The following is a 25,758-nucleotide window of genomic DNA, read 5'->3' as shown; positions in this document are numbered from 1 at the left end:
CCCGAGATGAAAATAATATGTATGCATGCAATTTGTTATTTTCTGTAGGCCCTAAAATAGAGTACCGGTATTTATTAAAAAGAAATCATTTTCACAAGTAAATCTATATCGTTATGCTAGTTTTTGGGCATCAAAATTTGCCAATGAATAATTGAAGCTGCAATCCAACCGGGTCTGTCCCTGGCCCTTATCTGTGCACACACCCTATCCACAATGGCAGTTCTGGCTGCAGCCCTGGTAACATCAAACATCAAACAATTTTATGTGTACTACTTTTTAACAAAACTCCATTTTAAAAACCTTGTTTGTCGCCACCTGTGGGCAAGCTTGCGTTATAAAAACAAAAAAACATGCAACTTCAGAATCGGAGATTGCGCGGTGAGAGAGTTTGTAGCGTCAACAAGAAAGACGATACTTTTGCTTAAATTGAGGTCTTCACCTTAGGCCTATTCTCTTTGGATTCAGTAAAACAAATACGATAAATATGAACAAGCCTTGTGCAAGATGCAATCGCACTGTCTACCCGATGGAACAGCTTAAATGCTTGGACCAGGTAAGCAGCTGCGTTAAAATATCTTCTCCCCTGGCCTTCTTCAGATTAAGCCTTCTACCACCCCGAAAAACTGCCGGGCCTCTTTCCTTGGTTGATGGTGGGTGGGCGGGTAGATTTTTATCAAATGTGACTAGCCTAGGCCTAGCTTAGAGTCTTACGGATGAATTCTGGCGCAAAGAATTAGATGTAGGCCTTGGAGGAGTGGAGTTAAAAATAGCTTGGTGGTTAAGAAGTATAAGATGCTTGCCTTCCTTCCAATCCCATAGTAAATACTGCTGGGTTAATTCCTGTCGTCAGTGTTGTTGCAGGATTTTTTTCTCATGACCAAAAACAACTCCACTCTTCATTGAGATTTAGTTTGTGTAAAAGCATCGTTTGTGTGTGTGTGTGGGGAGGGGGTGTATGTGTGTGTATGTTTGTCGGTTGTGTGCAAGGGATTATCACCTACAGGTAGGACAGTGATTATATTCGCTATTGACAATTAGCGAATTAGTGACAAAGTTGTTTTTTTACGAATTTCATTTTGTCACATATGTTGCTTGCTCTTCAGTGACATTGTTGTAGATGGGGATGTCCATCATAATCTTTACAGAAGACTGATGATGATGCTGATTGTGATAAGAAAAATTAATGTGTGATGATCACTGGTGTCACCAGAGTGCCCACTACCACCTCTAGCCCCACCATGTCTGGAGCAAATTTTAAGAATAGGTGACCTCTAGATGCTTAAAAAAAGGCACACTCAGAATGTAAAATGCTTTTTCGTAGTAGTGTTCTACGGAAAAAATTATTGGCTTCTTCACCTACAGTACAGGGGATCCATGGTTCTCCAATGGAGAGTCCTGAGCAACCTACATTACCCTAGACCCCCACTGTCATTGCCACTCTATGTGAATGATTTTCAAAAAAGGGTAAAGAGCATTTATCTCAACAGTGTGCAGTTCTCGAGCTATGGGTCCCGACCAAAAAATCAATGATTAAATTTTATATCTGATAAGACAGATCAGTCTATCATTTCAAAATTTTATTTAATTTTGTTATATGACCTGTTTTGAGTATGTCGTGGCAAATTTCCTATACATCCTCTTTGGCTCATTGCTCAAAAAGTTTGAGAACCATTGCTTTAGGTCAGTGGTGTATTTAGGGATTATCCCCTCCCCTTTCAGTGTGCTTCCCCCTCTCCTTCCAGTGTGTTTGCCTTCCCCCCCCCACAAAGAAAAAAGCTCTGCACTTGCCTTGAAAATGTCTAAAGCAAAAAAATGTTGTTGATAATTAAAATCACGTCATAATTATCATCGCATTTTGTGACCTACCGTAGTAGTTCCCCTCATTTAATCATTGAGGTCCCACTCCACCTTCTCCCTCCTCCCAGTCAGTTCTCCCCTCCCCATTTGATTCAAGACTCCCAGATACACCACTGCTTTAGGTTCATAGTGGACCCTGTATGCTAATGACAACATTTCTCTTTTTAAAGGTATGGCACAAAGGATGTTTCAATTGCGATTTTTGCAACACAAAGCTTACAATGAAAAACTACAAAGGATATGATAAAAAGCCTTATTGTAATGCGTAAGTGCTTTTGCCTTTTTTGTTTTATTGTTGAGTGGTCAATTATACATTTAGAAAAAAGAATGTTGAACAGAATACACTTCCAGAAAAAAGAAATACAGCAGTTTATTATGGTCATGGTCTTCCATTTATATGTAGCACATACAATGCAATGTCTCTATGTGCTTTCAAACCCAGTGTTACCCGATTTTGTTATCTTGTTAGTATTTCTGTTATTTATTTAAGAATGGACCCAATGGCAAATCTATTTCAATGTAAAATGAATTTTACAAATGACAATAAATTATCCTGAATAATTACTGAATATTTATGTAAATTTGCCTTATCTACATTATTAGTTTAGACGGTAAAAACTATAATATTCACAAAAATATCAAATTTCATCACGTCATGAGAAAACGCTATCAAATTCTCTTACAAAATATAATACAAATATCAATCAAGCTAAATAAATAATAAAGCCCATTTTACATTAATAATTACAATAACAACTATTAATTTAATTAATAGCAATTTGTAAGTAATAAAATTATCACTAATGGTATTGACACCATTGTATTGAATGGTTTAATACAATTGCTGGGTGTCATACAAGGTACTCTTTTATGATTTTATTTAATGCGGGAAATCCTGATATAAAAAAATACTTTTGTCAGAGGCCCTCAACACTCGAAATACAACAAAAGACGAAAATCTTGCCAGGTAACATTGAAACTTTTTAAAAAATTAAAAATAACATTAAATGCAAAAAATGTATTAAAAATAGATTTAACCATGTGCAAGTTATTGACCTACAGCAGGTAAGATTTTGTGGTTTAACCTTCAGTTAGTTTAGAATTTAGATACTTTTGCTAATTTAAGATCATTAAACCCAAGACTTGACAGATGATGTACTTGCAGGTTATATTTTACTAACTGTAGGTTTATGTTTTTTCTTGTGAGGTATGTTAAATTACACAGTGGATTATGTTAAAAAAATTGATTACATTATGCTCTAGAAAATTGATTATTATAAATTATGATCCAGTTTAACTTTGATGAAACTTCAGGATATCTTCTCGTACTTCCTGAGTAAACAAGTAGGCAGGTCTTTCGAACTAAAGTCCTTGATAATGGACCCAAATAATGTATCTAATGTTAATGCGTTGAGGATACATTTCATTATATTGACTGATAATTAAGATTGATTCCGATGTCGGATATAAACCTTTATTGGCAGCATCAAGGAAGGTGAATGTCACATGAACTTTAGGGTATATAATAATACAGTAACACAGTGCATGTGATGATCAGTATAGGAAATTGCATCATGGGGTTCATCAGAATGTTTGTGCTGCAAGGAATACAGTATATTTAGATGTTCAACAGTGTTGGTTGGCAGGGCAGATACAAGGTGGTGGAAGCTGCATCAGCTGACCCAGGTCTCTTAAAATTTGTAAAAATATTTGGAAATAATGGGAAAAATAAAAATTACATTAAAAAATTCTCCATCTAAGGATGTCATAGTATATAAATATTGACTGCTCATGAGGGGAATGGTGAAATCTGTTCGCCCTCAGTGATGTGGAGACTGTAGCCTATCTTCCCGAGGGCCGAGGGAAGATAGGCTACGGTCTCCACATCACCCAGAAGTCAAATTTCAGTAATCGCTACATTGTCGCTAGGGTGTTTTCACTGCAAATGTTGCACTCCTGATTCATATTAACATCATTCTTTAAAAGAATGTAATGATTGTACATAGAAGCCAGGCTTAAACTGCCTTCATTGCGGTACAGTATGTCACACATCATTGGGCCATTGTTTTAAAAGCATTAAACATTTCCTTTTCCTATACATTTACACTTTACCACATTATTAAACATCATGTGACCAACTTGTTTTGGGTTACACATTGTGTCTACCTACTTAGCCATTCCAATGTACAATAATTGAATAAGTACGGTAATATTAAACATAATACGGTGGTAGTTAATTAAGTAATTCAATAAGAGAGTAATAAAGTAAATAAAATTTATTTGAAAGGTACAGTAACTAGATGCAGGCATACTGTTTGAAACAACACTTTCTTCTGAAGAATTTTTAAATTTCTAACAGACATAGAAAAGCAAATTTTTTTATTATCATCAGATCTACAGTATGTAATGTAAATGTTTGGGAATATTTCTGCTGGCTAAAAAATAAACTGTTTCTACAGTAGAAATGGTTCTTTCTAAAAGACCAGTTACAGTACCTGTGGCAGGTAGCACCATTGATACAAAACATGATTTCTTTTACAACTGAATTTGTTTTTCTTTCCTGGCAAATCCACATAATTTACAATATTTACATTATTTGAAAACATACATTTACATATATACCAATGTGTAAACATAAAAACTACTAATGATTTTCAAAATAATTTATCTTTATCGATGTCAGTTTTCCATATTAACTTTTAACAAATAATTTATTTTATCACAAAACTTCTCAGAAAGTCACATCTGTATGCTTGCTTTAAAACAATACTTGTAGTTTTTAAATTTATAATTTCAGACAGTGCCGTATTTTTGCCTATTGTACTATTTCACGAATAACCAAATTTGATTAACTGAATTTGACTTGTCTACTGTGTTTCAGAAAGAAAAGCATGTTTTATTTGTCTTTATTTTATTTATGTTATACATGTACAAAAGTGGTATTAAACTTTTATATTGGAAAGACTAAACTGCCAAACATCATCATTGTCACTTTATTATTGATTATAAGCAAGAACTAGTCAGGCATTCAAAACTTACGATAATGCATGCAATCCAAAAATACTGAAAGAGATCTCAATAGATAAGTATGTAAAACATAAAAACAAAAAATATGATGGAAAATGTAATTAGTTTTTAATACAAAGTGAAAGATAAAGATTACTGTAGATACACAGCAAGAAGAAATTAACTGATATTACATACAAACGAAAATAAATGAAGTATAGTACTGTATATTTTTAATATTACTGTATCGCAAAATTTTATTTGGTTGGCCATGTATTTATTATTATTGAGATATGTGCCAAGTAGAAATCAGTCTTCTTAATTATGAAAATGATAAAGTTTTAATTCTAAAGTAATAATAAATCAACTATAATAATATTAACGAAAACCTTTTTATTCAGTAAAGTAATAATAAATCAACTATAACAATATTAACGAAAACCTTTTTATACAGTAAAGTAATAATAAATCAACTATAATAATATTAACAAAAACCTTTTTATACAGTAATGACTATAGAAATAGTATACTGTAGGCTTACAACTGTAAGATAAATTCTGAGTATAGTGTGACATTTGATCATAAATTCCACATGCTTCATTTACAGATTCTTAAAGTATTGACAGCAAAATTAGAATGCCCTCCACATAGCCTGCATGGATAGTGTGAAAGTATAAATTCACATGATCAAATTACCCATATGAATTCTATGTATGCTGATGGTAGATCCGGTTTTATATTAGCCTTAAAGAATTCAATATTAAGATTTCTTGTGATTTCAGTTAAGCTGGAATGTGACAGATATTTATGTATTCAGTATTTTTTTAAAGGATTTCCTTTGAAGCTTCTTGCATGTCTGTTGAGCTGTTAGTTATTGAAATCATTAATATTGTCATGAGTTGATGTGTGGATAAACTATGCATATCTTCAGCTGTTAAATCGAATTGCTTTTTTGAAGCATCTTTCGATGATACTTACAGTTTTATAATCTGATAGTCGAAGGCTATTAAATAAATACTGCAGATGTGCATTTAATCAGTTTCTCAGAATCATGATTGTATACACATTTTTCAATAAAATTTTGCCCATGCTCAGTTGTCTTATTTGCCAATTTCAGGCTCAAAATGTTCATATTATATTTTGTGTTATTTTGCAAACCTTTCAAGTACAGAAAATTATTATAGCAACTATACTGTATTATAGAGGGTGTTACTGTTACATAGTCACATAAGGTACAGATAAGATTTTTCCCTTTTTTTTTTCCCTTAAATAAAAAATTACAGGTACTATTATACTAATATTTTAACAATTAGAATTTTTCTAGACACTAGAGACCAACATTTAAACTTCAAAGGATAAAGTTAGTAATTACGATAAATTACTGTACTCAATATTTATTTTACCTGTATTCAAAATTTAAGTATAACATAGACACATAATATATTGTCTCCGTAACCACACACCTTTAGTGAATAAATATTATGTTCTGTCAAACAAAAAAAAACTAATGGTATTCCTTCACTGTAAATGCTATTATGTTACAGTAGGAATAATGTAGATGTTTGTGTGTACATACTGAAACCCCAATGAGCCTTTTTGAAACCAACTTTAGCAGTGTGCAGTTTTTAGACATACCGTAGGTATGTGTTGCTACCCAAGGCCATGTCAAAAACATCAACATTATTATTATAAATACTTTGTAATAAAACTATTGTTGTGTTCAGAAGAGAACCATCAGATACTGTATAGTAGCCAAGGGTTGAGGATGACAACAAATTATATATTTTGTGATACCAGATTTGAAATGTTGAGAACATAAATACACATCAAAATTCAGTTGATATTTTATAAATCATATTAAAACAAGAGATAGATGAACCTTTTTTCTTTTTCTCTTTTTTTTCAGTGATATTTGTGTTTATAAATTTTAACTATGATGTGCACATTTTAAAAATTTTATATAGAATTTTATTTTATGTCAAGAAGCATCCATTTTTTTGTTGGGCCCTTAGCCCATTATATCCTCCTGAACATTTGTATAATTGTCAAATTTATAATGAATAAATAAATAAATAACAAAATCTAATGTTTTTAAGTAATATTTTTTATTTGCAGTCATTATCCACAAACAAAATTTACTCAAGTGGCTGACAATCCTGAAATTAGAAGAGTGAAGGCCAACACAAAAATCACCAGTAATGTAAGTTTTTAGATATTTAAAGCCAGGCACTGGAGGGTAAAAAAAATCGATGTCATACAAGTGGAAGGCGGTTTAGCACAACGATTTCCATTATGATTCTGAACCTTGTTGTTGAGGATTCGAACCACATGTTGACCATTCTCGGCTGGCCATGCTTAGTTACACCAGCTTGTACTGTTGTGAAGAGACTCGCGCTGTTTCAGCCCTATGAGTATTTCTTTCGTGGCTATAAATTAAATAAGTATTGTGGCTGCCTCTCATCAAAGTTGATAGTAACATCAGGCTAGATAAACTAAGATAAAAGAACAAAAAATTATATTCCAAGACATTGAAGGGGTATTTAAAGAAATAATCGGGAAAAGCTAATAAGACACAGATTTTTGAATGATTAAAAACTTTTTTTAATGAGGGAAAAGGGGGAGTATATTTTCATCTGTTTTCCCTATTTTTTTCTCAGCCATTTCAAATATTACTTTCAACACCCCTTCAATGTCTTGAATAATTCAAATTTATTATTCCCTTCGGAGCTGGACTTTTACTCTTGGTGGTCAGTTGGTGTTAATTTTCTCTTATTCGTTTGAGCACGGTAAATTATTGTGCTCATAAGTGACCCAATACGTGTTAATTGTTTTGTGTCCTCTAACCATAAATGATCCAATAAGTGCCGCTCTAGAATAATCGTGGCACCAAATTTATTTTTCGCTAAGTGAAAATCGCATTTGGGACTTTTTCTGCTCAGGAAAAACAGCTCTATCCACACTATCAAATTTTCTTTGACAAAAAAACCAGTTGTATGCCCATATATAGACATGATGTGCCTATATATGGTCATGATGTGATGTCATCATGACCATATTTAGGCATGTCACATGCTTTTATCAAATAAAATTTAATAGTCTGGACAGGGCATCACACAAATTGTTCGCACTGCATTTTTATGGTGAAACCGATGAAGTACCTGGTTAGTTTGGCCAAAATTAATCCAGTGTGAACGCAGCTTTAGACAGAAGGTTGAATTGAAACTTTCAAATTTGCCACTACTAATTAGATTCAATATCACAAAGATCTTGAGGAACAGAAGGGGAAGAAAATATCCGTACAGAGTGATCCATTAATCGATAAGGCCATGAAGAATACTAAAATCCAAAGCAACCTGGTGTACCACGGACATGAAAAAACAAGAGAAATTGAAAATGCGCACAGACCCACAGAAAAGAACCAGCAGCAAGGAAAAGGTAAGCAATTCATATGGTTTGAATTTATCATTTGTCAATTATTTTATGGTTAATTATTAGATCTTTGTTACTTGTTAAAGTTAGTCTACACAAAAACGTAGTACAGTATATTCAAATAATGTATTGGTTGTTTAATATAAGCCTATATTATACACTGATGCATTTGAAACTTGCATGAAAGATTCAAATGCTATCAGCTACCATTATCAAATGACTGGAATGTACAGATTAATCTCCAGCTTATTTTATTCTAGGATGAAATTCTTCCAACATTCATTTATCATGTTATTGGTGCAGGATAACTTTCCAATCTGAAATCAAGAAATATAATAAATATATTAGATAATTTACCGAACATGTATGTCACTTTGACCTGCATTTCTGTTGTCTACTATCGATCCACCCTGATGTTTAGGGTTATTTTTACTCTGTCATAATACTTTAATTTAAATATAGTAAAAAGGAGTGTTTTTTTTCTGTATTCTGTAACACATTTAGGCCCTTTTTTTAGTAGCATGGTCACACACATTGACACCCAAGTGAGTGACCCTTCCCAGTATCTGTCCATTAATTGATGAGGAAATACTATTGTAATTTTCAATTTATAGTAAATAATTTTATTATAATTTACAAAGCTCGCAATTAAAATATTGACGTTTTTTCCTTATAAAATGTAATTTCAGAAATATTTTGTAATTTAAAAGGCTACTTTATTGTTGTTAGTACAACTACTAAAAATTTAATTAAATTAATTGATAATAATAATTGAAATACATTAGTGGAATAATTTCAAGATCTTCCAAATACTTGTTTTACATTTTTTAAGGCCACAATTTTAGTATATAATCTTAGAATATTATATAGTATTAACCTAATTAGAATAATTTATGATATTGATTCGTGAAGTATAAATTGAGTACTGGTAGCTTAATTTATGCAATTGGCACTACGGTATATTATGGTGACAGAAGCTATAGGCCTACAGAATATGAGATCATCATCTAGTAAAGCTCAAAGCTTATGTGAAGCACACCCCTGTAGCTCAGCCAATCGCTGTCATGATTATGCCTACCGGTATCATTGCCAAATATGGTAATTGACCTCAGTGCAAGTAATGAATGACATTTTGAAGATAATCGAATGAAATATTAGTAAAGTACTTAAATGCTGTGTCTATACAGGAAAACCATAAGAATAGGAGGATGTAATCTTTAAGATTTTATCTATTTTTAGCTTATTAATATTAGGCCCAATAAAAATTATTATTAGCTGATCACCCTATATAGGCTGGAAAAGTGATGATGGAGGGAGGCTTTTTATTTTTTATTTTGGTAAAGACAAATATCGCCATTGGGTTGTTTGCTGGTGCATTGATACTCCAAGTAAAACATGATTGAGATAATACAAACAATCTATACTAACTTTTTATTTTAAAAAAGGAAAAAATAATCATTTTTTGGGGGGAGGGGTGGGGTGGATTTTTTTTTTTTTCTTCAAAAATATATACTGTATATTTTTTCTATACCATAGAAGTCATGCACGCGAGGGTGATAAACTAATAATTTTTTTTATTTGGCCATATGACTTTTTTTGTTTTGTGTTGTAAAGATTAAAGAAGATAGAGGTCTAGTTTATTTTTAAATTACTACTATACATTAAGTGTGATATGTGGTCAGTGTTATTGGATGGATTGTCATTAAGCCCTGTCTAGACTATTAAATTATATTTGAGAAAATCATGTGACATGCCTAAATATGGTCATAACATCACATCATGACCATATAGGTACATCATGACCATATATAGGCACATCATGATCATATATAGGCACATCAAAATTTGATAAGTGCGGACAAAGTTTTTTAGTGTACAAAACCAACATTATTTTATCATCTATTTTGAATTCTGTAATTTTACAAGATACTGTTATTTATCATTTGTTTTTATTCTTTATTCCTTGTCTGTTCCTGATATATTCTGGTAAGAAACACATTAATATCAATGTTTTTTGCTTGTTTTCAGTATATTTACAGTACTATATAAACCCTTAATTTTTACAACCTTAAAAACTGTTTTATCTACCAATAATTAAGATTTCTACTTACCAATTTTCACTTTCAGTGATGGCCAGACATATACGCTAACCTAGCTGCCTAAAAATGTGGCTTTACAGTGTTTGCGTATTGTTATAAGCTGAACCCTTAAATTTGAGATGATTCATAGAATTAAAAATTAAAGGACTGTAAAAATTAAGGGATTTACATATTAGCATGAAGATGGGTATTACTTACGTAGTTTACTTAAACTTTAAGCAAATACTAACGGTTTGACTGTGTCAGGTGCCTAGACTAAAATCCTGGGAACACCCAGAGGTGTAGTTATGGTGGGATGGACTACCTAGTTTTCCACCCTGTGTAAAGCTAATTTCATGGCTTTCCACCTACCCTTATTAACCCACTTTTCCCATCCTTAAAATTCACTCTCATTATTTAGAGTTTAACAATGTTATCACCCACCCACTCTTAAAATGTGTATTACCCGCCCTTATTTTTCTACTACAACCCTGAACACCAGAATTTTTTTATACTTGCTAAAAAAGAAAACTCCACTTCCAATGCCTCATGTTTACAGACAGAATCATACTGAAAGTGGCAAGTTACTATACTTGCTTTAAGAGAACTAATATGACAGCTTGAGATTAGTGCTCAGGGCCTCTGACCGCTGGTTGTGCAACATCAAGCATTGTTACTTGCAGACGTTCATGAGTGACATAAACTTAGTTCATTATTTCATTTCATGTTGGAAATTTTACGGCTTGCTTTAGTTTTTCTTCTTGGTTTCTACAGTATTATGTTTACGTTTTGATTTTTTATCAACCTCAGCTGGAAATCGCATTAGTTGTGAATCCCAGAGGCAGTACAGTATTGGCTGTGACAGGAAGTAATCACAATTGAAGGATTGACACAAGTGTGACATTAAGATGCATAGGAAATGTTTGTTAGTGGACATAGAGTACAGTATTAGCATATGAGGCAATGTTCAGTGGGATCTGCTAAGGTCTCCATAGCCACTTGAGGTGTTACTTGTACAAGGAGAAACTTACTGTTATGGGCCTAATTTACAATTTAGACAATAATCATTATCGCTCATACTGTATAATTAAGTATGTGTGTTAAACATGCTTCCGGAAATGCAACACACCATATTAGCGATACAACATCATTTATTGGAATAAGATGATTTTCTAAAATTATTTTTCTAAGTTAGTTTGATGCCATAATGAGGTCGTTGGAATATTCAAATTCAAAGAGATGATCAGAGAGATGACCTTTATTGTGTCACCTCTTTTTAGAGTAACGTTCATTCTATGTTTATGTTTGGTTTGTAATATACATACTATTCTTTTTGAGCATTCTCAAATTTATTGTAATTAATTAATTTATCATATTTATAGTTGTCAATCACTTAAGTATAGGATTGAATACACAAATTGCTTATTGTCATCATCAAATTTGTAATATATTTTTTTTTCAATTAATTATCCTTGGCTAATATAATAATTGGTTTCTAAATTTGTTCACTTTAGAGATTTTCAGTCAAATTCTTTAACATTAGATGTAAAAAAAATGATGTTCTTCATGAAACCTTGAAACAGCCAATCATTTTAAAGGTTATTTAGCCATCAGAATTGAGGGATTTCGGTCCATCTTGCATCTCATCAAAAGCATGATTTATCCTCTACTTTGTTACATTCTACTAGATTCTAACATGGAAATATATCATGATTCTAACCAGCGCATACATCATCAAAACATTGGAACCCTGAGGCAAGAGAAATTTATTTTTGGAGTTGGCACTATGTGGTACGATTTGTGACTACAATATCAGTTACAATACTGCTTTGAATACTTCAGTGTTGCCGTAACATAAATGTAAATATGTATTATGTTCCTTGTTGACTTCAGTCAACAAGGAATTTTTGTGTAGGACCCTAGGGACTTGAAGTGCCTAAAATCATTATTACTGTACAATGGGGACAATTCCATACACTTTTCGAATATTGTTCTGAGTTTATATTATGTGCAAATACCGTAAAACCTTGATATGAATAGAAGTCCAATGGGCTTAATCTCAAGAAGAAGCCCATCTCGAATTGAAGCCCTCTCTTTAGTTTACAAGAGTAGCCTCAAAAAGAAGCCCATAGGCTTCTTTTCAAGATAGCATTCGCTTTTGTACAGTACAGTATACACTGTAAATGAATTTCAAGGAAACAAAAAAAATGATTAAAACATGCTTGGTTTATACAGTAGTTTAGGTGATTTAATGCCGGTTAATACACTCCAAGATGCAGATTGATTTAATACTCAACAGTGGTCCCAAAATTTACAGCATTCATCTTGAAAAGAGGCTCCTTCTTTACTTAGCAAAAATAGCCTTGATAAGAAGCCCATCTAAAAAAAAAAAAAAGCCCAACATCTTGATGTCCAACCTGAAGGTTAGGGTACGCACATAAAGTAATACTGTATCCTAATGTAAAACACAAGTCGAAACAGCATTAGGTTTTGAGATTGGACCCTCTCTCACCATACTCTGAGTCTGGATTTTTACTGCTCTGCTCAGGGGTGGATTTGGAGGGTATCAAAACAGGTTTTAGCCTCAAAATCACTCCTCTCTCCCCCCCCAACCCATAAAATTGTATAAGCATATATTTTTTATGAGAGAAATAATAGCTTATTAAATCTTTTCATTCAAAACCTACAGTATGACAATATTAGTTTATCAACCACCACACCCGTATCGTGAGACCATATCCCTAGGGTGGGACTGAGGGTAAGTGTTGGTTTAAACCAACTGAAATTTTTGCTAACCATCTCTTTACATACAGTAGGGCAACTGATTGATGCAGTAGCAAGAATGAGTTCTCTTTAATCCTATAACAATTTTTTTCTAATTACAAAGCTGTTATTGTAATTCGGTTTTGGGTCTGAATTTTTATTTCTACTTATAGTGTAACGTTGATTTTTTTTTTGTTCCAGTATTGCGCGTGCGCATATCTGGTTAAATCTAGTTCTTCTAATCATGTATCAGTCGTGCATTGATCACACATTTTGAGCACTTGCCACAACCAATTAAAAGTGAGTCACGTATTATGAAATATCGTTATTAAACAATAGTAATTGTTTTACTGTGATAAACCGATGGGAATGATTTTAGGTTTCGATGAGAACAAATTTCTTCTTGACTGTTTTTATAATAGTTTTTTAACAGTTTAGTTTGAGTTTTGTTCAGAGCTGGATGTGAGTGCGAGTTCATCTTTCTGAATAAATCATCAACCAATCATTTATATTTTGCTTCACTTTACTTTGTTGATGCCCTGTTGTATTATATTTTGTTGACGGGGGTGCTATAGTGTGTGTTGTATAGGTATTAGTGTGTGTTGTATAGGCCTAGACTACTTTTACCCAACATTCCTCCTTGAACATTATTATTACACTTCTGAATTTGGGGAAGTGTTATTTACTTCCAATAATCTGGACGAACCTGATGTTACACTATACGATTTAAGACTGATGTAGCAGTGAAAGCCAGAAGCTGATTACATATTCAACCTCATTGTTATTTTACCAGTCTGAACCATTTTTACATTTCATTATCATTATAATCCATTGTTACAATAGGAAAATATTATGGTAGTGTGTATATTCATCCTTCATTTCAATTTCTACTATAAACTAATTGAAAAAATCGAAGGGTGTATACCACTTGGCCTTATAGCTCAGTAGGTAGAGTATCTGAACAGTAATCAGAAGGTCTTGGGTTCGAATCCTGATAGGGACTTACATTTTTTTTTTATCAAATACAAATCATCTTTAATTGCCACTAGTGGAGGTATATCGCCATACCAATGGTACTATCATGTGATTTAGATTATTCATTGCGTACAGTATTACCTAGTACTGTACCTTGAGAAAAAAAGTGTCCTATTGGGAAAATTCAAGGAATACCACTTGGCTTCGTAGCTCAGTTGGTAGAGTATCAGAATGGTAATCAGAAGGTGTTGGGTTTAAACATGTTATTCTCAAATGTTTATTATACTATAAACTCTAAATCTTTAATTCATTTTAAACATAGTTATATTCTACTTTTTATGGATTATAGAGAGCAATTTTTATATAATTACTGGTATAATTAATTCAGCTGTTCTACTTCAAATAAATCTTCCATACAAAGAATTCCAGCTTGAAGCAGTTATTGATAAATGCTTAGGAAATTTGTGAAGTCCCATCTTGTCATGAGTCATAAGAACTTGTATCGCTTGTCAAGTGTTGTAAGTACGTAGAAGCCAGACTCTGAATTAAACAAAGGCAAATTAGCAGTCGTTCATGTACTTCATTGGCCTGTCACATTTGTTCAGCTCAAAGTTAAGTCATCAGTAGCAGACAGCGTCTAAGATTTGAGAATTTTTTCTTATTGTCTTCAGTGGTTTTCATAACATGTGTTCACCAAATCAAATTGATGTGCATGTTATTTCAAATTTAATCAAGAAGGACCTTCCCTCAATTGTACCAGGGAGTTGTTATAAACAACTCGCTGATTGTACTGTACTGTAATTACTCAATAGTGTTACAGCATTTACAACTCACTGATACTGAATCATCATCCTAAGCCCTAGACAAAGCTTTCTGTATACAACAACGAACAATTATCATTATTGACACCTCCAATCCATACTTTTTATTGTGTTTTTCCTTTATGTGCGTTTCCGGTTATAGTAATAGCCAGTGGCTGTGTTCCCTTTCTCCTTGCTATTTATATTATTGCCTTCCGTAAAATGACTTCACAGGCCCGTCGACAGGTTCTTCCAAGGGGGGGTTTTCTGGGCGTGAGGTCCACAGTCGAAGCCCCGGTGGGGTCAGCAAAACCCCCAAAGCAAGAGGATTTTTGTGCTTTATGGGTCTAAATAAACCATAAACCCCAGATATGTTTGAAAAGGTCTTTGGACAGTCAGTTGCCCATCTACAGTATGTTTCTCCATGAATTTCCAATTGTCTGGAAAAAATAATGATGGAATATTGGCCATGAACGTGAGGCAAAAAAATAATGTTTTTTCAGAGAAACTCTGCTTTCAAATACTGTACCATATTTTTCTGCACTTGAGGCATCAGGGAAAAAAACTAAAATTAATCCACTGGGTATTTTAATCATCAATAATATAGTGAATTTTTCTATACTGCATGGTTTTTTATGCATATCTATGCCTATATACTTGTGATTTGTGTATTGTTTGTATATATTTGTTGAAGTATTACTATCCCATATATTTATGCATGGCAATATATATTTAGATAATAGTTATAATCTCTTGTAGAAGTACACTTGAATTGAATTGAGGTTGTTATCTAACTAACTTGGATGCATGTTGTGTGGTTTGACTTCTTTTAATCTATCTATATCTTTTTAAAGCAAATATCTTGCAACCTGTTGTTACACTGGTGTTTACAATATTCTAAATTTCTACTTAAGACATCTAGATTACTGTAGGCTACGTGCTGCACAGCATCTAATTGATGTTACTGTACAACAAGTACAATTTAACCATGAGGATTAAGTCTATAAGTATGAGCGAACAAATCATTGTAAAAACAAGTTGTGAGTGAGCTGCTTTAATTTGAGAGTAATTACTTTAAAATACACTTTTTTTAATGATACAATATATTTATGATATATTAATTTCACAAGAGTACAAAACATAATTCTTTTTGGTGTCACCTCTCTTACCCCCTGCCTCCCCTCCCCCTTTTTCAGAAGAAGTTCCATAACAGTAAAATTATTTTTGTCACCGTGAAATCATCATTTATATTTTTCATAAAAGAATACATCTACACTGTCAACCAATTCCCCCTCCACCCCCACAAAACCCATTGCCTATGTTTTGTACTCTTGGAAAATTATGAAAATGATGGAAGGTCACTTGATCATTCATTAAAGAGCGAGTTATCAGATTAAGAGTGCTAGTGCGCTAAACTAGTGAGAGGACAACGGCAAATTATGTATTTTCGTCACCAAAACACACAGTGCATGGTCTCACGACAGTGCCATAATGACAGATTGGCTAAAGCAACGTTGCATCATGATAGTACTGTGCATATTCGAACAAATTATTGCACTCCATTTTGAATTAAGAGATTAGAAAATCTTGTCTACCCAAAGATACACACAATTTTTTTTGAATTGAAACTTCACGGTTGCATAATTTAGAAGAACAATCGTAGAGGTAAATTAGTATTTAACCCTCAAATATATTTTTTGAGCATTATAAATTTGAGTTAGCACACTAGTACCCTATATACAGTAAGTCTCTGTTATCTATTATATAACCATGTTTGGTATACTGTAGTATATGGTATGCTTGGGTTTGTGCATCTTTTCTGCATGATATTTAATGTTTATTATGAATATTTGATATATCTTCTTGTGTTGTATTTTTATTGACCTGCATTGTATTTCCTTTCTTACAGTGGCGTATCGTAAAACATCATCGGACCAACAACCTGAACAATGTGACGTTGCAATGACAAAACCTGAAATGAATGATGTTCCAACACCTGCTGTTCCTTCTAACAATTATCCTCCCACTACTGATGAAATTCCTGTTGTCCCTGATGATCCCACCCCACCCGCTGACCTTATCCCACCTGCTGACCTCGAACCACTTGCTGACCTCAAACCACTTGCTGACCTCTCCCCACTTGCTGACCTCACCCCACCTGCTGACATTACAACAAATAATGATATCCCATCTCCTGATCTTGACTCTGACCAAACAAAATTGCATGATGAACCTGATTTACCCCCTTCCTCTGATGTAAATCCCGCCGAACCAGCCGAATACAATCCAATGCGTGACTTACAAGAAGGTTAGCAACCCAGAGTTTAATAATAATAATCATGGTTTCTGTGTTTTGTTTTTTTTGTTTTTTATTGCGTTTAATTGCATTCTTTTTTTAACTGTTGCCACATTTTTACATTTAGTTATTCAGACTTCAATTCATTTGGATTCTTTTATTTAATCGATTTTAAAAATATTGCTATGATAAGACCATATCTCTTCTTCCTCTTTAATTATCATTTTTCAATCTTTTATTTAGTTGGGTTTATCTGATTTTTAACATTATGCTAATTTGCTTACTGTATAATAATAAGCAACATAAAATATGAAACTCAATTGCTAGAGCTCTGATTTCATTGTTTTGAGTTTATATTGAACAACCCTTCTCAGCAACCACTTTCATCTCTGACTATCCAATCATTTGTTTGTTTGTACTAGAAAACACCATACCATAATACTGGTTATTGGATGGTGATAATGTCACATTTCCTATATTGTGGTGAAAGATGTGAAGATTTCAAAATTATCACAATACAGTTATTGTTTGCTTTTCTATCATAAGTCATTATTATCAATTCCCACTCATTAGATGTGTTAATTGTTAATTAGTCATTTTACTCAACTTCTAGAGTTAATGCTTTGGAGGCCATCAAACTACTTTATTATTATTTAAGACAACTGGTAATGCAACACAAGTTAATTGATAGCATTGCTGTACAAAGGTTAACCAATACAATGACTTCTGTTTGACCATGAATATTAATTAACATTGAATTATGACTAACTAAAATGCAAATTGGCTTATAATAGTTCCTAATGTTAGATAATTACAAAGCTTAAAATTATCGTTTACTTCATGCTATTTCTCACCCAATTGCCCAATTTAATATTCCTCAAACCCCCCCCCCTTTCTGTCCCCCATCATAACTCCTTTGTTAATTATTTGATTATTTAGAATACTTTAGTAAATTGTTCGTTAGTTGTATTTGGTTTTCTTTTTTTTATACCTTAATTTCTTTCTTGTCTCCTAGCAATAGGAAACGAATGGGGTAAGTGTATTATAAGATGTGAAGAGTCCATCTAAAAATGGCTGGAATGACCTGATGAATATTCATAACCTACTTAGATTAGACATTAGAAATTTAGTCCAATCCGAACCATCCATTCAGCGCATCACATGGCTTTTGACCTAGATTAAAATAGACAAATGATTAAAATTCAAAAATATAAGAAGCACATACTTCTCTTTTTCCAGTGTCATTTGTTATTGTTGAAAAAATCTAAATAGAATATAAATATGAAATTAGTGGACAAGCTACATGGTGTTGTTATTTTAAACATTTTCAATTAATCTTTTTTCTACACAAATGTAATATCGATTTTGGTTGCTTTTTGAAAACTTGGAAGATTAAAATTGGCCAGTTGACCGCATACTATATACTACACGCAACAATAAAATAATGTTCTGCCATTTAGGCCCATTGTCCTCCTTTAGATTAATTTCCGTTTCCTTGTCAGTTTGATTTAGATTCCGCAGTCTTTCGTGAAACCTGTTTTAGGCACAATTGCTCAGGTTAAAGAAGAATGAAAAAACATGGCAACAAGATTTCAGTACAGAACCAAATATTAACATTGTGTAGCATCATGAGAAGTGTTACACAAGAATTTAAAAACACATTACATTACAAGATATCATCACAGAAACAAATATGCACATTGTGTAGCATTGTGAGGAGTGTTTTCATTCTTGTTCTCCAATATTAAATTTTCTCAAGGGAAGACTTCACATTCAAAATCAAACATGCTATTTTGCAACTTTCCCTGGGGAACAATGTTAGTTCCGATTCTTAATATTGTTCAAGTTTATGGAACAGAAAAATCCTTACAACACTAATATCCAAATTGAAGAGATAATATTCCATGTTTATTGCCACGTACCTTTGTATATTCATGTTTTGACGGATACGGATGATAATTATTTAAATATTTAACAATAATTAAAATTGATCTGCTGGGAAGTATTTGTTTATATTGATCCGTGGATCAAAAGCCATGTTAAATATCGGTGATGAATTTGTAGATTGCATTGTCGGCATGGGCTATTCATTTCATAACGATTGCATGAATTTAGGTGTTGAAATGAATGACCGAGAAGTCTTGATCTTGGACTAGTCCACTTTAAAAAAAAGGTGAAATTACTAATAAGTGACTGCAGTAGTTGAATAAGATTTTTAAGTTAGGTAACTATACCTACAAGATATTTATATCGGTCTATAAAATTCTGTTTGTTGTTTTAATATAATAGAAAAGTATTATTATAAATTACCGTATGTTTCCTATTAACATAATAAATTTAATATAAAATTTAACAAGTTTTGTAATGCTGTAACTTGAATAAGACAATTCCCAAGTATGTAATTTGTAAATGTTTAAATGTAAATCTGTAAATAATCTTATCCTTAAAAGCCTAAATTCCTCACAAACTAACTTAAACAAAGTTACATGTTTTTAATTAAGATGTTGGTAGGGTTTTATAAGCGAGTCACAATATATTTTGTGTAAATATTTTAATGTGATAATTATTTGGCTTTAAGAAAATCTAAGCTGTGTGTGAGTACATTCCAAAGTAACCTGTTGTTCATTATTTAAATGCATTTTTTATTATTTTTAATTCCTTTTATTAATTTTTTTAATTATTTTTTTATTTTTTGTTTATGTTTTATTTTTGTTTGTTACTGTATATCATTTTGTTCACTATAAACATTTGGACATATGCCTTGATAAAAACCACCTTTTGCCATTACCTTTAGTAGCAAGGTTGTATTAAGGTAGGAAGCTGTCCGCTATGGTTGGACCAATAAGAAACTGCTATGGCCTGTTGAATAATAATAATAGATAATACAATTAAGTGTAAACAACAGGTACCATTCTGTGCATTCTCTACATTGTTCTTCATAACATTCTGCATTAGAAACAATACATTATGTACTGACAGTATTGTAAGTTTGTTTATGTGTTTTGTGATTGTACAGTACTGTATACTCATATGTGTACCATACTGTATATCCTCAACCTCCTTCATCATACCATTGTACATTAGAAACAATACATTATGTACTGACTATATTGTATGTTTGTTTATGTGTTTTGTAATTGTTGTACATTGGGCTTTTTTAATTCGTTGTTTTGCGTACTTATTTTTTTAAATAAAAATAAAATTTTGTTTTTCTTATTTAGCAAATAGTTTTGCCAAAAACATCCAGATAGAGGAGAAAATAAATATAAAATTTTATTGGTGAATGTGAAATAGGATGGTTAAATGCTTCAAATTTATATACTGTAATTAGGAAGAAATATACATATCTTATCTTTGGAGATTTCAAGTACTGTATACTCATATGTGTACCATACTGTATATTCTCAACCTCCTTCATCATACCATTGTACATTAGAAACTATACATTATGTATTAAATGTATTGTATGTTTTATGTGCTTTGTGGTTGTTTTACATTTAGAAACAGAACCTTACATGTACATTCTCCATATTCTTTATACCATTGTACATTAGAAACAGTACAGTAATATACTGCAGATTTGCCTTTATCAGATGGTAGAAAGCAAAAATGGCAATTGAGATAACGAATATGAAGTTTTGAAAGTGGTACTAAATAGTTTCTAATACCACTTCACTGTCAAAATAGCAGTACTCCTCGCAGGCTCCCAGTGCCCCTAGTTTAGTTATCGGACCAGTAACTATCTGGTTCCCAGTCAGCCCCTGTACTAAATGTCATGTTTTTTTGTGAGAGTTGTGATTTATTCTACATTAGACACAGAATGTTACATGTACTGTATTAATTTATTATGAATATTCATGTGTGTACATGTGTTTTATGTATGTTGTATGTAAGTTTAAGTGCCTTTTGTCACATTCAATGTTTGTACCTAATTTTAGGTTTCTAAATTTATATTTTATATGATTTATATAACGCCTCTCAAAGCTGCTGTACATAGCGAGTTGCCACCCTCACAAGAAAATAGCTCAGCAGAATCAATTGTGCAAACTATTATGAGCAGATTCTGCTGAGCTGTTTATATGTGAGACTGGTAGCTGAGCTGAATATGCCGATGCTGGAGTTTCAGTCACTATAACAACTCCCTGTGTATACATATACATAAATGTTTAAGGGTACCCTCCCCGTGTGGTTGGCTTTTTAAAGCCACAAGATGCATCTATTACATCCTGCAAGGGCTGAGATACTTTCTGTTTTAGATGATAATAAATTAAAAGAAAGAAAAATATTAGTAAAGATAATAAGAATTAATTAATATAAATAGATTTTCCTGAGCATGATGGTTATGAAAACATTTAATCTGATTAATTGTGTTTGTCATTTGTGTTGTCCAATATTTAGCTAAAAACCTGAATTGGACGTTTGCTTAAATAGACCCTGATATCCAGCTTGTACACTGTTATTTAAGAATGTTCTATTGAACTCAGCTCTGTCTGTGACCTTTGTTCTCTTGTTTCATCGAAAATAATTCTTAAGTTTATGATATGCAGAATCTTCCTAAGAATTGCTGGAAAGCTTGATGTTGATTTATTGATTGATTAATTTAAGCATGTAATTATTTGTGCTAATTTTTGTTTAATATTATTAATTTTACTCTTAATAAATACTATACTTATTTATAGTTTTTGTTATTTAATTTTATTATTTCATACATAAATACATATAGTTATATATGTACTTATTTGTGGTAATTTTTGTTTATTAGTTTTTCTATTTTAATAATTAATATAATTGTTATTGTTTTTACTATTATGTTTGATTTTGTTTATTTCCAAAATACATACAGTTGTTACACAAATAACTGTCTTCTGTTATCACTGATGATGATGATTATTATTATTATATTATGAAATTTTAAAATAATTTCTATTATAAATATTAATATTGTTTTTGTTATTAAATAATTATCATCAATATTACTTATCTTGTTAAAAATTTATTAAAATGCAGTAACCAATCATCATTCTTCTGATTATTGATTACAGCATCGTCAGCATCGTCATTATTATTCACCAGGAGTGTACTGTATTTATACCAATTCAGTGATCCCAATTCTCCCATAATTCCTAGTAGTCCCTCGGAAAAACAAACTAAAAAATGTTACCCTATACATTTTATGAACAAGCAATAACCCCAGTAAACTAACCTACCTCTCATAAATTCAGAAATGTTTGCCTGTTTTAGTGTACAGTATTTGCCTCACCAAAGTTTGCTGTCTATACACATATAGACAAGTTCAGATGTGTTCATTAAATCAGATCACCCAGAAGTAGCTTCTCCCAACTTGGGAACACTACCGATTACTTCTTGGCTGTTTGCCAGAATTATTCCATTTGTTTTTTAACTTGATATTTTTTTGTTCTTTAAAGCCAAACCAGTTGGTGGGTATGGACATGCAGGAGGATACCCCAGTAAGGTATGTCTCTCTATAATATTTTTATTTTAATTTAATTCTCTACCCATCAACATTGACTGTAATTTATATTGTTAATTTAGTCTAGTGGGTGTAGTTTGTCTCTGTGTGGTTATAAGATGCGTAGCAGCTTCTTTTATTTTTAGTGTATTTAGGATTTAGTGTAATGCACCTTGTCATCAAGTCTAAAGTATAACTAAATTGTTAATAAATATAGTTACTTTTAAATCTAAAATGAGGAAAATAGAAGTGTTTACATTTTGGATTGGACTACTGTCAATGTTAGCTCATCAACAGCTAAATTATTGAGAGTAAGCAAGGAAGTGTAATCATAGCTGCCTTTTGGGAATTAATTCTTTTGTAGAGTAAAATAAAATAATCAGGTTTTTTTTTTCAAAACATACTTGTACTTGAGAGGCCTGATGATATTACATATATTTAAACTTATCAAGTCCATTTGCTGTCTGATACAAATATAAAAATCCTCTTTTTATTTGTGATAATAATAACTTTGTATGAAAACAATGCATTCAAAAACTAAAATGTTGGTAAAAATTACACTTAAAAATAGGACAGGACATGCATCAACATAACAATTTAAGAAGTTTGCGCACCACAAAAATTGATATATCAATGTTATAATATTAAAAACAGGTTTGATGATGTAATCTTATTAATTTGTTTGATCTTCATGTCCTACTTTTTATGTCCTCTTTGAGTTGATAACTATTTAAGGTGGATCCAGAGTAAAATCTGGGTAGGAGCCAGTGCAAAGCACACCAAGCCTGAGGGAAGGGGTGTGGTAGTCGATTGTAAAATAAAATCAATTCAAGTACCGTCCACAAAGTACTTTTATAGAGGTATCATGCAGCACTATTAATACCATTTTCTTTTCTCTCTCCCCTCTTCCTCCTTGCTTTTTCATTCTCTTTTGTGAGCTGTTTTGGGGGATTCCCCCCCCCTTCCCTGAACATAGTTTTACACTTAAGCTTTTATTACATAATTCTGTAACTCTTTGTAACCACACAGTGTCTTAATGAGTTCCTGTTGGATTGAAATAAATTATCTTAAATTGACACTGAAAGTGTCAAGTCAAAAGTCTGATATGTTTAGTACTTGGAGACTATTTTGTACTTTGTAAACTGATCTCTTCTATTTGGGTTTTTTTAGGGAGGTACAAAATACGTTGCTCTTTACGACTACAGTGCTGCCGATCACGATGAAGTGTCGTTTGTGGAAGGAGATATCATCATAAACCCTGAGATCATCGATGACGGTTGGATGACGGGGACCGTAGAGAGCACGGGACGAACAGGAATGCTGCCTTCAAATTACGTAGACAAAGTTTAGATAGCCTTAGTATTCCCGAGGTGATGTGCAGAGCATAAATTTAGTTATTTTAATACAAGGGCAGTAGATTCGCCACAGAATGGAAATTCCAGACCAATCTTATTAGAATAACCATGCGATGAAATTTAGTATAAATGTTATCGGTAAGAACGCTGATGTTGAAGAATAAGATCATTAAATTTTGTATCGTTTTAATACCCTAAATCAAAATCCGATATCAAGCATGTTGTTAATGAAATATTCTTGATATATATATTTCCATTACATTTTCATATTTGTTTAATGTAAGTAAATTGTATATTGATTTTGTTGAGAGAAAATAGATGAATCTCTTCTTGATCAGACTGTCAGCTTCTTGTTATTTTTAATAAGCTATGATAAAGATGAGATATATAGCACTTTGCATAATATTTTTTTTACCATAAGCTTCCGTTCACACAGAGATTTTACTTATGTGACTATTGTCTGCTCTGTCCACACTATCAAGTTCAATGTGATAAATGTGTGTGACTTGCACTTATTTGGGTATAATAATGCCCATGTTATGTGCAAATTACATGTACTTGTCACATAAAATGTGATAGTAATATGACATTTTCATGCCCATTACACATCACACAGATTTATCACATAAAATTTGAAAGTATTCACAAAGGACAAGACCATAAAGAAATTTCTGCACAGTTGCCTAAAGGAAATCACTGTGTGAACAGAAGCTTAGCATTCAAAAAATATTAAAAGTGTCGTCCAACTCAGCTTGGTCGTTGTATGTTAAGACTAAAACCGCTACCACACTATTTACTTCATAGAAACTATGATATTGTTACATCATGCGATATATATAGAAAATGTATTTTGAGTCTGCTCGTGATTTTCTGGATATTTTTTTAACTGATAAGTGTAAAACTTAGAGCTGTAAACTCCTACTTAGAATTACATTTACATAAGGTAGTTTTTACCTGAAATATATAAAAAAATTGGTTGTTTTATGGTTGAAATGAAAGTTACTCATTTAGTCTTTATTCTTATATAATGCCTTGTTTTTTTAATGCTGTAATAGAAATGACAAAGTCCAATATATTGATTGTTAATCTTGTGCTTAATACATTTTGTCAGTGATTTCTATGCAAATGATTTTAATTGTTGTAGATAATTATCCATGCCTTGAAGTTAATTTAGAATGTAGCTCCTTATTTCAAAACATTCAAGATGAAAAATTGCTTTCATTTCTACTTTCCATAACAAAAAAATAAAAAATTAATCTTTAGGTTTTCCCTGCTTTTAAACAGTGGTGGCGCCAGCGAGGGGCAGGGGGAATTTTCCTTGAAAATTAAATCAAAAATTTAAAAAAATTATTATTTTCCTATCCAAATAACATTATTTTGACTGCCAATCCCTAATATTGTAGTCTAAAAGCACATTAATTTAGACCATAGTAAGCCATAAAAACTCTCACCGTGAAACCTACAAGGGAGTTTTTATTCCGGGCCATCGACTGAGGCTGCGTCGGCCCCTTGGCTCAGACCCGTTGGACATGTCAAACCCCTTGTTAGCAAATTCCTGGTGCCACCGCTTCTTTTAATTGAAATATTGCTTATTTTTATTTTGATGCCTTGTATCCATAGAATTAATTACAGGGTAAATCTCATGCATTTGAGCCTCAATTATATAAGCCATATGCTATGTAAATCGCTTAATTCATACACCTAACCACAAATTTATAATAGAAAAACT

General features: G+C 32.2%; 1 protein-coding gene across 2 annotated transcripts; it reads left to right on the top strand.

The window, feature by feature from the left end:
* Positions 1-338: 338 nt before the first annotated feature.
* Positions 339-24,268, top strand: LOC117103191 (LIM and SH3 domain protein 1-like). 2 transcript variants are annotated; one of them, XM_033243715.1, is made up of 8 exons: positions 339-553; positions 2,028-2,122; positions 6,979-7,063; positions 8,112-8,298; positions 16,818-17,216; positions 18,220-18,237; positions 22,631-22,677; positions 23,845-24,268. In XM_033243715.1, exons 1-8 carry the CDS (start codon positions 485-487, stop codon positions 24,022-24,024), a joined length of 1,080 nt encoding a protein of 359 aa, XP_033099606.1. In that variant the 5' UTR covers positions 339-484; the 3' UTR covers positions 24,025-24,268. The 2 variants fall into 2 exon arrangements, with proteins under 2 accessions (XP_033099606.1, XP_033099607.1); XM_033243716.1 differs by lacking the exon at positions 18,220-18,237 and having other exon boundaries at positions 340-553.
* Positions 24,269-25,758: the final 1,490 nt, after the last annotated feature.

Source organism: Anneissia japonica, unplaced genomic scaffold (assembly GCF_011630105.1).
Source record: "Anneissia japonica isolate Jap-2015-1 unplaced genomic scaffold, ASM1163010v1 scaffold2652_len1590060_cov184, whole genome shotgun sequence".
NCBI lineage: Eukaryota > Metazoa > Echinodermata > Crinoidea > Comatulida > Comatulidae > Anneissia > Anneissia japonica.
This window is presented reverse-complemented; position numbering and strand designations above follow the sequence as displayed.